The sequence below is a fragment of the Artemia franciscana genome, chromosome 2 (genome assembly GCF_032884065.1).
Source record: "Artemia franciscana chromosome 2, ASM3288406v1, whole genome shotgun sequence".
NCBI classification, from domain to species: domain Eukaryota; kingdom Metazoa; phylum Arthropoda; class Branchiopoda; order Anostraca; family Artemiidae; genus Artemia; species Artemia franciscana.
Window position 1 is genome coordinate 23709275 of NC_088864.1, and position 12783 is coordinate 23722057.

The following is a 12783-nucleotide window of genomic DNA, read 5'->3' on the forward strand; positions in this document are numbered from 1 at the left end:
AAGACAAACTAAATTAAGATAACAGCTTTTTTTCAAATGAAAATGGAAAGTGAAGTTGGGAACTTAAAACAAAGAGACAAAGGTGGACAGCCCCTTCTTATACCGGCCATCCTTTAGGCTAAATAGTCAATAAAGTATAAGCATTTAATTATACTCATAATATAGCATAAATCAGACATTAGCAGAAAGAGCGGGGGCGACCACTACTTAATAAATAAATTATTTTTTTTCGTTTGAATCATTTCCCTTTACTTTCAACAGTAATAGACTGGACTTTATAATAATGAGAAAAATACAATAATTAAATATTCTCTGATGCTCATTCTGATACTTAGAAACTTATTGATTTAATTAGGTTACAAGACCACACTGGTTAGCCTTAACAGTAAAAGATGATAACAAAACAAGTAAATTCAATGAATAACATTTTCCAGCCTGATGATATATCGATTTTCTTTTTGTTGCAGTTTGTTCCTCAAGTTTTTTTCCCTACTTTAGTTTTTTTCTTTTTTTAGGCTACTTTATTTGTATCTTTTCGTCTTTTTCTGATTTTATGCGCTGAGACAGCCTGGTGCAGTATCTTGTCGAAACACTTATGTTATATTCTTTCCTTTATTTTTATCTTAACTATGATGAACATATAAAAAAATGCCAGGGAAATCATTGTAAGTACAAGAGCATAAGCCTAGTGTAAAAAAAAAAGAAATAAAATAAAAATAGAGTGGACGATTAATAGCGTGTTTTTTGGCATAGCCTACTGAGTATAAATATTTGCCAGAATTGAAAAAAAAATGATTTCATTATCCGTTTTGTGACATCTGGATACCAGTTGTGCAAGGAGAAACCATGATATTTTACCTCCCAATAGAGTAGTTCAATAAGTCTCGTCGGTCATAAGCGTTAAGAAAGGAAAAAGAGAACACTATCAGACAAAGATATAACAGAATTCTAAAACAAATGTTTAAGAAATAATATCATCCGAATCTATTAGAACAATTTCAAGAACTGAATTATATTACATAATATTTTTTCTTATGATCAGTTTGCTTAGAAATTGCACTTATGACTTATGAAATGGCACTTTTGCTTATTATGGTACTTATGATCAATTTGAAAGTTTGCAAACGGCGTAAGGGGTAGCATTTTTTCTTCTTACACGTAAGCTTGATGGTTTGAGTTCTCAGCAACGTTGACTTTGCAAAGTTTGATTAAAGCATCTTTGCTTTCATTTTGTGTCTTGCAGTAAGAAGTCAAATATGTGGCATAAAAACCCACGTTTTGTAGGAAGCATTTTAGCGTCCTTTCTCTTGCCATTTCCCCTCAAAAAAATCGAAAACGGCGTCTATGAAGATTGTTCATTTTATGCCTACCTTTGTCTGTGTAATCAGCTTTAAAACCACTCAAGACAGTGGGATACAACTTACCATTTAAAGCTATATAGTTGACGAAAGCATCAACAACCACGGGAACATTGTCTTTTGTTAACGGCAACTCATTCAGATCAAGACTCGATGGCACCATCTCATCTTTCAGCATATTGTTAAAGGCTTGGGTTTCAGACGGTAAATCCATTTGCATATAAAGGGTCTCCTCATTTTGTGTATTAATGAATAAAAGAGGTCCACTTTTGTAGGCTAGGTCACAAGTTCCTGTTTCATCAGGACCTAAATATCATGAGGAAAAATTTACCAAAGAATCTTATTAAAAAACAAAAAAAAACAAGAGGATTTAGGTTAGCGTAGACGTACCTTCAACACCGACAAGTGAAAAAAGACACAAACACACGATCTTAAGTTCAATTTATTGGCAAAAGAAATTAATTATTTATAAATGAAGCAATACATTTCAAACACGCAGGAAATAGAGGACAAAGTTATTTGCTAGACAAATAACTAATGAAATTACCTCACAAGCAAGATTATGAAAACAAAAGGAGAGAGAGAAAAGTGGAGAAAGAGAAGCCAAAAAGGTACTTGTATGATATACCCGCTACCGCTCAAGTTGTTCATGTACTGATGCACTTCAAGCCGGTTTCTTCACCTTAGCGTGAGAAAATACAGAGAAGTGACAGAATAGATGGGAAATATATAGTTTGGGCTATATATTTGCACATTAGGGGGTGGAGATAAAGTATTTGGACAGTGTGAAGTTAGAAAGGCATGCAGACCCGCTATACTTTACCCCAACCCCCCCTTCACTAATGTGCAAATATATAGTCCAAATTTGTTTCTAAAGTATTATGTTTATTTATCATACTTAGGTATATTTTATTAGGATTAACCTAACTTTACTTGGTATATCATGCAAGTACCGTCAAAAATATTAAGAAAGCGAAAGAAAAGCATAGGCAAATATCGATTTCAAAAAAGTAAATGGTCTATAAAATTAGAAAACGATCAGGCAAGGATTTCCATTTCTGGCCCTACCAAGCATCAACATCAAATCAAATATATGGGGTTTAGGTCTAATGAGAACAAACATCAATTACAGACCGTAAAATATGATTTAAATAAAAAATTAGAATGGAAACAATAAAATATGATAAACAGGAAGGTAGGAAGACCATTTAAATGATTTAATTTTCTTACACACTCGCAGCGCTACACATCAACCATACGATATGCCACTAGACTTTCATATTAGTTCATCACTAGAATTTAGGAGTTTGCTAAAACCTTGCTTAAAGAAATTTACAAATGGGTTTGAGTACCCTCAGTATGGCGGCTCTTTGATGTAAAGCACCAAAAATACTTGCTTTCAAGTACTCTTGCCTAGGCATTTCCTTGTTTGGCAATTAGAAACAGATGCACCTTCAGTGTCTTGTTACCTTGGAAAAAAATTGGCACCAGGAGAGGAAGGTCCTCAGGAGGGAGAGGTGCAGGTTTATAACAGACACTGATACAATATAATACAAGCTAAAACAGCCCTTACCTTAAAGGAAGCAGTCGGTCTTGAGCGGTTCGACACCCTGTCCGACTTGCAGTATTCTGGATCCTCTCATAGTGTCAGGCGACTTTTAAAAATGCTAGCATAAATCTGACAGATATATTTCGCGACAAGTCTTATGCAGGACTTATATGGCTTTTTTCAATCTGTTTAGTTCCGAGACCCCCAAAATATGTTATTAATAAGCAAGATCTCCATACGGGGCCATATCCATGGGGGGGGGGGGGGGTTTGAACCTCCCCCCACCCGAAATATTTTCTGACTCGTAAAAACGTAGCAAAAATGAATATAAAGTAAAAAGTAAAGGATAGGGCATTAGACTCTACAGTCCCTACCGGCGGTGCTGATCTCCGTTTCTTGGCCCTTCAGCCAGGAAGTGCAATGGGGGGCTGGGGGCCAACCATCCTGTGCTTTTGCACATCCTTCTTGTTTACCTTCCCCAGATTTCTCCAGGTACCCATTTAGAGCTGGGTCGACTCTGGCTAAGCTTACAGAATCACGCCACTGACCTCCGTCCCAAACTGAACAATTGGGTACACTTTTAGGTTTTTAGGCTTTCTAGGTTTTTTAGGCTTTTTTGTGTAACCACCCGAAAAAAATCCTTATGTAAAACCTTCTCGGAAAATAAATCCTGGATACCGCCTTGTCTCCATACATAAATTAATAGTTTGAGACAATAATCAACTTTATCGAAGCGAATTAATTATATCACTAGTTACTGATTACTTCTTGATGCTTATTCATTTTTAATATTTTAAAATTGAATTATTTTAAACTTCTTGAATATTATGATTATTTTAAGATATTTAATATTTTAAAATTCGCTATTTTTTAATATTTTGCTTGTTTAACACTAGACAATGAGAAAAATGATGATGAATCTCCCATGTAAAAGGTCATATTCTAATTGTTTTTGTTTCAAGTATAGAGTAATTGGTATTCTTATCTGGCAAACCTTACGCTCTGAATTAGTTTGATAACAACCTTCCCCTAATTCAATTAGGTTTCGCGACAAAATATTATAGCGTACAAAAGAGTTTTTCAATCCTGAGAAACAGCGTTTATTCAATCCTGAGAAACAGCGTTCTTGAAGTTGAGACGTTTGAAAACTGAGAAGGTTCAACGGTGCTTATTTCGCTGCCCGAAATTGCGATACACAAATAGCACCTTCTATAAATATTTCTAAGCAGCTTTTCAAATTTTATTGCAATGAACCTGTTTTCCTTTAGAGCTAATAGGTAGCTTAAAATATTCTAAATGCTACTTCTAAGTAAAATGAGATTGTTGACTTAATGTTGTTGTTTTTTTTGTTTGTTTTTATGGCACTTGGTATCTACCAAGTGACAAATTCTGTCGGTCTGTCTGTCGGTCCCGATTTTGCTACTTTAGGCACTTCCAGGTAAGCTAGGACGATGAAATTTGGCAGGCGTATCAGGAACCAGACCAGATTAAATTAGAAATTGTCGTTTTCCCAATTCGACCATCTGGGGGGAGTGAGGGGACGGTTAAATCGGAAAAATTAGAAAAAATGAGGTTTTTTTAACTTACGAACGGGTGATCGAATCTTAATGAAATTTGATGTTTGGAAAGATATCGTGTCTCAGAGCTCTTATTTTAAATCCCGACCGGATCCGGTCACATTGGGGGGAGTTGGGGGGACCTAAAATCTTGGAAAACGCTTAGAGTGGAGGGATCGGGATCAAACTTGGTGGGAAAAATGATCACAAGTCCTAGATACGTGATTGACATAATCAGAACAGAACCACTCTCTTTGGGGGAGTTGGGGGGAAGGTTAATTAAAAAATAAAAAAAATTATGTATTTTTAACTTACGAAGGAGTCATCGGATCTTAATGAAATTTGATGTTTGGAAGGAATCGTGTTTCAGAGCTCTTACTTTAAATCCCGACTGGATCCGGTGACATTGGGGGGAGTTGGGGGGACCGGAAATCTTGGAAAACGCTTAGAGTGGAGGGATCGGGATGAAACTTGGTGGGAAAAATAAGCACAAGTCCTAGATAAGTGATTCACATAATTGGAACGGATCCGCTCTCTTTGGGGGGAGTTGTGGTGGGGAAAGGTTAATTCTAAAAAATTTGAAAAAATGGGGTATTTTTAACTTACGAAGGAGTGATTGGATCTTAATAAAATTTCATATTTAGAAGGACCTCGTAACTCAGATCTCTTATTTTAAATTCCGACCGGATCCAGTGTCATTGGAGGGGGGACCGGAAATCTTCGAAAACACTTGAAGCGGAGAGATCAGGATGAAACTTGGTGGGAAGAATAAGCACAAGTCCAAGATATGTGACGGAAATAACCAAACCGGATCCGCTCTTTTTGGTGGAGTTGGGGGGGGGGAGTAATTCGGAAAAATTAGAAAAAAATGAGGTATTTGTAACTTAAGAACGGGTGATAAGATCTTAATGAAATTTGATCTTTAGAAGGATCTTGTGCTTTAGAACTCTCATTTTAAATCCCGACCAGATCTGGAGACATTGGGGGGAGCTGAAGGGGGAAACCGGAAATCCTGGAAACCGGATATCTTGGAAAACGCTTAGAGTGGAGAGATCGGGATGAAACTTGATGGGAAGAATAAACACAAGTTATAGATATATGATTGACATAATTGGAACGGATCCATTCTCTTTAGGGGAGCTGGGGGTTGTTAATTTGGAAAAATTAGAAAAATTGAGGTATTTTAACTTAAGAACGGGTGACCGGATCTTAATGAAATTTGATATTTAGAAGGAACTCATGTCTCAGAGCTCTTATTTTAAATCCCGACCAGATTTGTTGACACAGGAGGGAGTTGGAGGGGGAAACCGGAAACCTTGGAAAACGCTTATAAATGTCGTATGTACGTGATTGACGTAACCGGACTGGATCTGCTCTCTTTGGGGGAGTTAGGGGGTGGTGTTCACTGCTTTGGCGAGTTTGGTGCTTCTGGACGTGCTAGCACGATGAAAATTGGTAGGCGTTTCAGGGAGCTGCACAAACTGACTTGATAAAGTCGTTTTCCCCGATTCGACCATCTGGGGGGCTGAAGGAAGAGGAAAAATTAGAGAAATTGAGATAGTCTTAACTTACGAGTGGGTGATCGGATCTTAATGAATTTTGATATTTAGAAGGACATCATGACTCAGAGCTCTTATTTTAAATCCCGACCGGCATTAAGCTTCTGATTTTCCTTTTAAAGCAGTCTATTGATTCTTAGAATTTTGCCAGAGCTCATACCATATGAGCTCTTCCGACCTCGTCACAAGTGCCATATGAGCTATTAGCTCTTGTTTATAGGCGCGTAGATACCTGAAGGGGTTGAAGCTATTTGATACTTTTAAAGCAGCAAGTCACAACTTTAAATTTAATTCTCTTTTACCTCACAATCCCTTTAGTGCTAAAAAACAAAAAATCAAATAGAAGAATCACAAAATCGCTTGCGAAAACCTGCTAGCATTGGCGGGAAAAATAGGAGACACATAAAAGCTACCGAAGCAAAAAGGGATTTTCTCTCTTTTTCAAGATGGGGATTGGCCCTGTTGGTTTTTAACGATGGCGGTTACAATGGTATGTTTTCTTATTGCAGTTTGAAGTCACATTTGATTGGTTTCAAGCTCGTTTCGAAATTTTTAAAAAATAATTTGCATTATAACAAGTTATTATCTAATTGAATTTGAACAATAGTTATTATTTTAGAATCGGCACCCAATGGGAAATGTTTCCCAGAATATAATTTAAGAAAAAACATTTCTGAAATTTCGGCTCGTAAATTCAAAGGATAATCTGTTAAACTATGGTCCTGAATCGACAGACTAAAAAAAAAAATAGTATCTATTTTTATATTATATCTTTATAAAACTGAACTTTAATTTTGATCATTATTGCATCATAGATACATATTCCAAAGACGACTGCCATCAAAACTTTCGATTTGAGATTAAAAACAGCTATTTTAGATCTAGTAATAGCATAGCGTATCATCGAGATCAGTTTTGTTAATTGGCCTAGCATAAAACTGGTTTAAAAAGTAGCGACAATTGATTCCACTGTTTGGCTCGCACTTAGCTATGCAACAATAAGATAAGTTTATTTTTCCCCAATGAAAACATAGAAAAAAGCTGCAGAGTAAGGAAAAAAACCGAACTGAAGTAGTTTGCTGGTCAAATAACTAATGAAATTACCTCACAACCAGAATTACGAAAATAAAAGGAGAGAGAGAGAAGTGGAGAAAGAGAAGCCAAAAAGGTACTTGTATGATATACCCACTACCGCTCAAGTTGTTCATGCACTGATACACGGTAAACCGGTTTATTCACCTTAGCGTAAGAAAATACAGAGAAGTGACAGGATAGACGGGAAAAAAGCAGCAGAGTAAGAAAAAAAAGCGAACTGAAAAATATAGAGAAAATCTACTTCTAGACAATACAAATGATTTGATAGGCAATGTGCATAGCCTATCAGACGTACTCCTGGAGACTTGGTGGTTCCTTCCAATTTGGGCAGCTGGTTTACAGCTGCTCATTACTATGAAACTTAGTAGAGCCCCTCCTTAAACTTTTGTATGTACTAAAAGGTTCAATTTCCCTTAGCTATCAGAGACAACGCTCTGCTGTACCTCATGCTAAAGAGCCTCACATTTTTTTCACCCCACCAATTCGTATGAAAGGGTTACCATATAAACTTTAGAGGGGACAATTTGGTTGGAGATTGAAAGTTCTAGGGCCTTTTTAATAGCTGAAGTAATGGAAGCCAATCAGCACCTCTCCTGCGTCCTTTTGTGCTACCCACAAATTATAAAAGACGAGATTCTGAAAATAATTTTAGCTCGGTTATTAATGTCTAATAATGTGCCTAAACTTTATTTATCTAATAATGTGCCTAAACTTTTAGCATCGGTTATTAATGTCTAATAATGTGCCTAAACTTTATTTTGTCAAACATAGGCGTGAACTTTCAGGGCAAGTAGACTGGACCAAGCGGACTACAAATTTACAAATTTAAAATACATTCTTTAGGAACCTTAGTAGGGTTTGAAGAACGGAATTCCAAACCAGTTTTTTTTTTATTTCTGTCTGTTTTAAATTTAACTTGATTATCCATTTTTTGCTCGTTTTAGGATTCACCTGCTAGATTTAAGTTTTGACGTGATTATTCATTTTAACTCCTGTTCGTTTTGGGTTATATTTATTTATTCATGGCTCCTCGTTCGAATTATTATAATACTTTATTTCTACTCATTTTAGGCTTTAATACGACTTTTTAAAACTCCTTTTTTTAGAAGACTTAGTTTTTCAATTAATATGCGATAAAATAGAGGTCAAACTTTAATAGAAGAATTGTTTTTTTATTGTTTTAAAAGGTAGAAATGTGACAAAGAAAGGGGACAGCCCTTTTCATATACGAATAATTTCTGTTCATTTTAAGTTTTAATGTTGCTCCTTACTTTCAGTTAAAAAAACTTGTTCTTTCTTATTTAATTTCTGAACGTTTTTGAATTAATGCAGGCTTTGATTTTGGCTCATCGTAAATGAATAATCAAAAAGAAATTTGTATATTAATTTTTGCTTTTTTGGCTAAATGGCTTTCTCAAATTTTAATCGGAAGATTTTGAGAAAACAGGGCGGGGAGGGGGCCTGGTTGCCCTTCAATTTTTTTGGTTACTTAAAAAGGCCACTAGAATTTTAATTTTATTTACGAACGTTTTTATTAGTAATAAATATACGTAACTTACGAATTAACTTACGTAGCGAACTTCTATATCCGTATATTTTTATTAAGTATATGAGGGGTCTCGCCCTCTCGTCAATACCTCGCTCTTTACATTAAAGTTCGAATTTTGTTCCAATTCTTTAAGAATGACCCCTGAATCACAAAGGCCGTTTAATTAGAATGAATGCTTCTTTTGAGATTACTAAAAATACTTTAGCGTAAAGAGCGAGGTATTGAGGAAGGGACGACCCCCCTTATATACGTAATAGTTTCTGTTCGTTTTAAGTTTTAATGTTGCTCCTTGCTTTAGTTGAAAAACTTGTTTTTTTATTTATTTTATCATTGTTTTTTTTAATAACGCTGGAAAATCCAGAGCCCCCTTCATGGAAATTCTCTTCCCCCATGATAAATTCCTACATGGAATGATCCTCCCACGTAACCCCCGACCCCCCACCACCCGAAAAAAATCCCCCCTTAAAACATCTGTATACTTCCCAAAACCAATACTATATGTAAACAATGGGCAAAGTTCATAGCTTGCAGCCTTCCCCCGGGGACAGTGGGGGATTAAGTCGTCCAAAAAGACATAGTTAGTAGATTTTTCGACTATGCCGAACAGACTGGCTATCTCAAAATTTTTATCCGATGACTTTGGGAAAAATGAGCGTGGGAGGGGTTCTAGTTGACCTCCAATTTTTTGGTCAGTTAAAAAGTGCACTAGAACTTTTAATTTACGTTAGAATGAGACCTCTCGTGACATTCTAGGAGCAGAGGGTCGATACCATCACATCTGGGGAAAAGAAAAAAAAACAAACGAATAAACGCGCATCCGTGATCTTTCTTCTGGCAAAAAAATACAAAACTCCACATTTTTGCAGATGGGAGCTTAAAACCTCTAAAGTATAGTTTCTGAAACGCTAAATCTGATGGTGTGATTTTCATGAAAATTCTATGACTTTAAAATGGTGTTTACCCCTTCTTTCGAAAATAAGGCAAATTTTCTCAGGCTCGTAACTTTTAATGGGTAAGACTAAACTTGACGAAACTTATATATCTAAAATCAGCATTAAAATACAATTCTTTTGATGTGGTATCAAAATTCCGTTTTTTAGAGTTTTGGTTACTATTGAGCCGGGTCGCTCCTTACTACAGTTCGTTACCACAAACTCTTTGATAGGAAAGAATATCGAAACGATTCACCATCAGACAAACAACATTTTCGAGACAAAGTTGAACAAAATTTAGACGATTCCAAAGTATACAGTCTCACGTGAAAACTTACCTAATTTCCTTATTTTTCTTAGATCAATCGTTTTGGAAGTTCCGACATTGGCTTGCCAGTAAATTAACGACCGGCCAGAAAGAATAGCAACGCCACTGAAAAATAGTCCAGAAACACCTTCCTAAAATAACGGAAAATAACATAATTGTGTAAAAAAAAAATTAAATATGGCACTGTTAATATTTTGGCCGTTCATAAAAGACTTATGGACTACAATCAGTATAATAGACTTATGGACTGCAATCAGTATAATAGAACCAATAACACGCTTCAAATAGCACGTAATAAGATCCAATATAATTTAACTATTGTATCTGCATAAGACAGGATACAATGATATTTATGGAGGAGGTGTCTCCCTGGAAGACCAAATACATGTACAATTTAAAAATAGGCAAACTTAGAAAGTACCATAGCACCTTTCAAGATTTTTTTTTTCTTTTACTTTCTGGAAGCGTCTGCAAGAGTAGGAGCCTTTGTATGGAAATGTGAATCAGAGTGGACTGATGGGGCAATTCTGTGCCATTTTTGGCACTTTTTTGACGCGATTGCACATTAAATTTTACAAAACGGAGTATTTTATTTTGGGGGGGGGCGTTTATTTGGCGCATTTTCACTACAAATTGGAGCTTCCGGCACATCTTCACTTTTATGGCGGCGCAACTTTAAACAAGACATCTGGCAACAGTATTGGAATGCTCCACAAAACATTGAGGAAGATGAAAAAAATGCGTTTGGGACTTTTTAATTTATTCACCTCATCCACTGGTAAAATATTTTGAACCCCCTCCCTCAAGGTTCGTTCTATGTTCGAATATGATTATAGCTATTGCTGGAAAATCAAAAATCAAGTTCCCTCTTAAATCATCAATATTTCATTCCTCGTTGCCTTTTTACTTCCTCTTTTTCGTGAGCTTCTTATATTCATTTTTATTACTCTTTTTTTTCTACCATTTTGATTATCGCCGTCTAAAAGTTGGTTTAACTTCCGGGTGAGTTTTTAAATAAGTTTGCTCAAATACGATATTCCAGCAATAAGTAATCCATATCAGAATAATATTCAGTGAGGCAAACCTCAAGCCTAATAACAATTACATAAAAAAACTAGTTTTTTTAACTGGAAGTAAGGAGCGACATTAAAACTTAAAACGAACAGAAATTACTCCATATATGAAATGGGTTGTCCCCTCCGCAATCCCTCGCTCTTTACGCTAAAGCTTTTAATTGTTTTAAAAAGCAGAATTGTGGCAAAGAGTCAAACTTTAGCGTAAAGAGCGAGGGATTGCGGAGGGGACAACCCATTTCATATATGGAGTAATTTCTGCTCGTTTTAAGTTTTAATGTAGCTCCTTACTTTCAGTTAAAAAAACTAGTTTTTTTAAGTAATTTCTGAACGTTTTTGAATTAATGCACGTTTGATTTTGGCTCTCCAAACATAAATTATTAAAATGAAATTTGCATATTAATTCCTTTTTTGGCTAAATGACTTCCTCTTAGTTTTGATCAGACGATTTTGAGAAATAAGGGATGGGGAAGGAGGCCTAGTTGCCATACAATTTTTCGGTTACATAAAAAGGCAACTATAAATTTTAATTTTTAACGAATTTTTTTATTAGTAAAAAATATACGTAACTTAAGAATTAACTTACGTAACAAACTTTTATATTCTTTAATTTTATTATGTCAATGAGGGGGTTTGTACCCTCGTTAATACCTCGTTCTTTAAACTAAATCGTAAGTTTTGTCCCAATTCTTTAAGAATGACCCCTGAATCAGAAAGGCCGTAGAATAAATAGTTGAAATTACTAAAAATACTATAGCATAAAGAGCGAGGTATGTATCTCCTCCTAAATACCTCGCTCTGTATGCTAAAGTATTTTTAGAACCCCTCATATGCGTAATAATCTCTGTTCGTTTTAAGTTTCAATGCTACTCTTTACTTTCAATTGAAAAAACTTTTCCATCTTTATTTTTTCACTGTTTTTTTTATAGTAATTTTAGAAAATCCTGCGCCCTTTTCATTGAATTTCTGTTCACCCATGACATATTTCTCCAAGGAAAGATCCTCCCACATAGCCCCCTCCCCTCAAACCCACCCCCACAACCAAAAAAATCCCCTGAAAACGACTGTACACTACCCAATAACCATTATTATATGTAAACACTGGTCGAAGTTTGTAACTTGCAACCCCTCCCCCAGGGACTGTGGGGGAGTAAATCATTCCCAAAGACATAGTTATTATGGTTTTTGACTATGCGGAACAAAACGGCTATCTCAAAATTTTGATCTGTTGACTTTGGAGAAAAACTGAGCGTGGGAGGGGGCCTAGATGCCCTCCAATTTTTTTGGTCACTTAAAAAGGGCACTAGAACTTTTCATTTCCGTTAAAATGAGCCCTCTTGCGACATTCTAGGACCACTTGGTCGATACGATGACCCTGGGGAAAAGGAAAAAAACAAATAAACACGCACCCGTGATTTGTCTTCTGGCAAAAAATACAAAATTCCACATTTTTGTAGATAGGAGCTTGAAAACTTTGCTGTAGGATTCTCTGATACGCCGAATGCGATGGTGTGATTTTCGTTAAGATTATATGACTTTTAGGGGGGTGTTTTCCCCTATTTTCTAAAATAAGGCAAATTTTTTTCAGGCTCGTAACTTTTGATGACAAAGACTAAATTTGATGAAACTTATATATTTAAAATCAGCATGAAAATCTGATTCTTTTGATGTATATTTTAGCATCAAAATTCCGTTTTTTAAAGTTTCGTTTACTATTGAGCCGGGTCGCTCCTTACTACAGTTCATTACCACGAACTGTTTGAAACTTATTGTTGCTCTCAAGT

General features: G+C 35.7%; 1 protein-coding gene across 1 annotated transcript in view; it reads right to left on the bottom strand.

The window, feature by feature from the left end:
• Positions 1–12783, bottom strand: part of LOC136039033 (uncharacterized) — a 72824-nt gene that overhangs the window by 33561 nt on the left and 26480 nt on the right. Inside the window, exons 3-4 of the mRNA XM_065722535.1 lie at positions 9937–10057; positions 1425–1664 (exon numbers count right to left, since the gene is read on the bottom strand). Coding sequence (XP_065578607.1) covers positions 1425–1664; positions 9937–10057 — 361 coding nt within the window. The remainder of the gene's footprint in view (positions 1–1424; positions 1665–9936; positions 10058–12783) is intronic.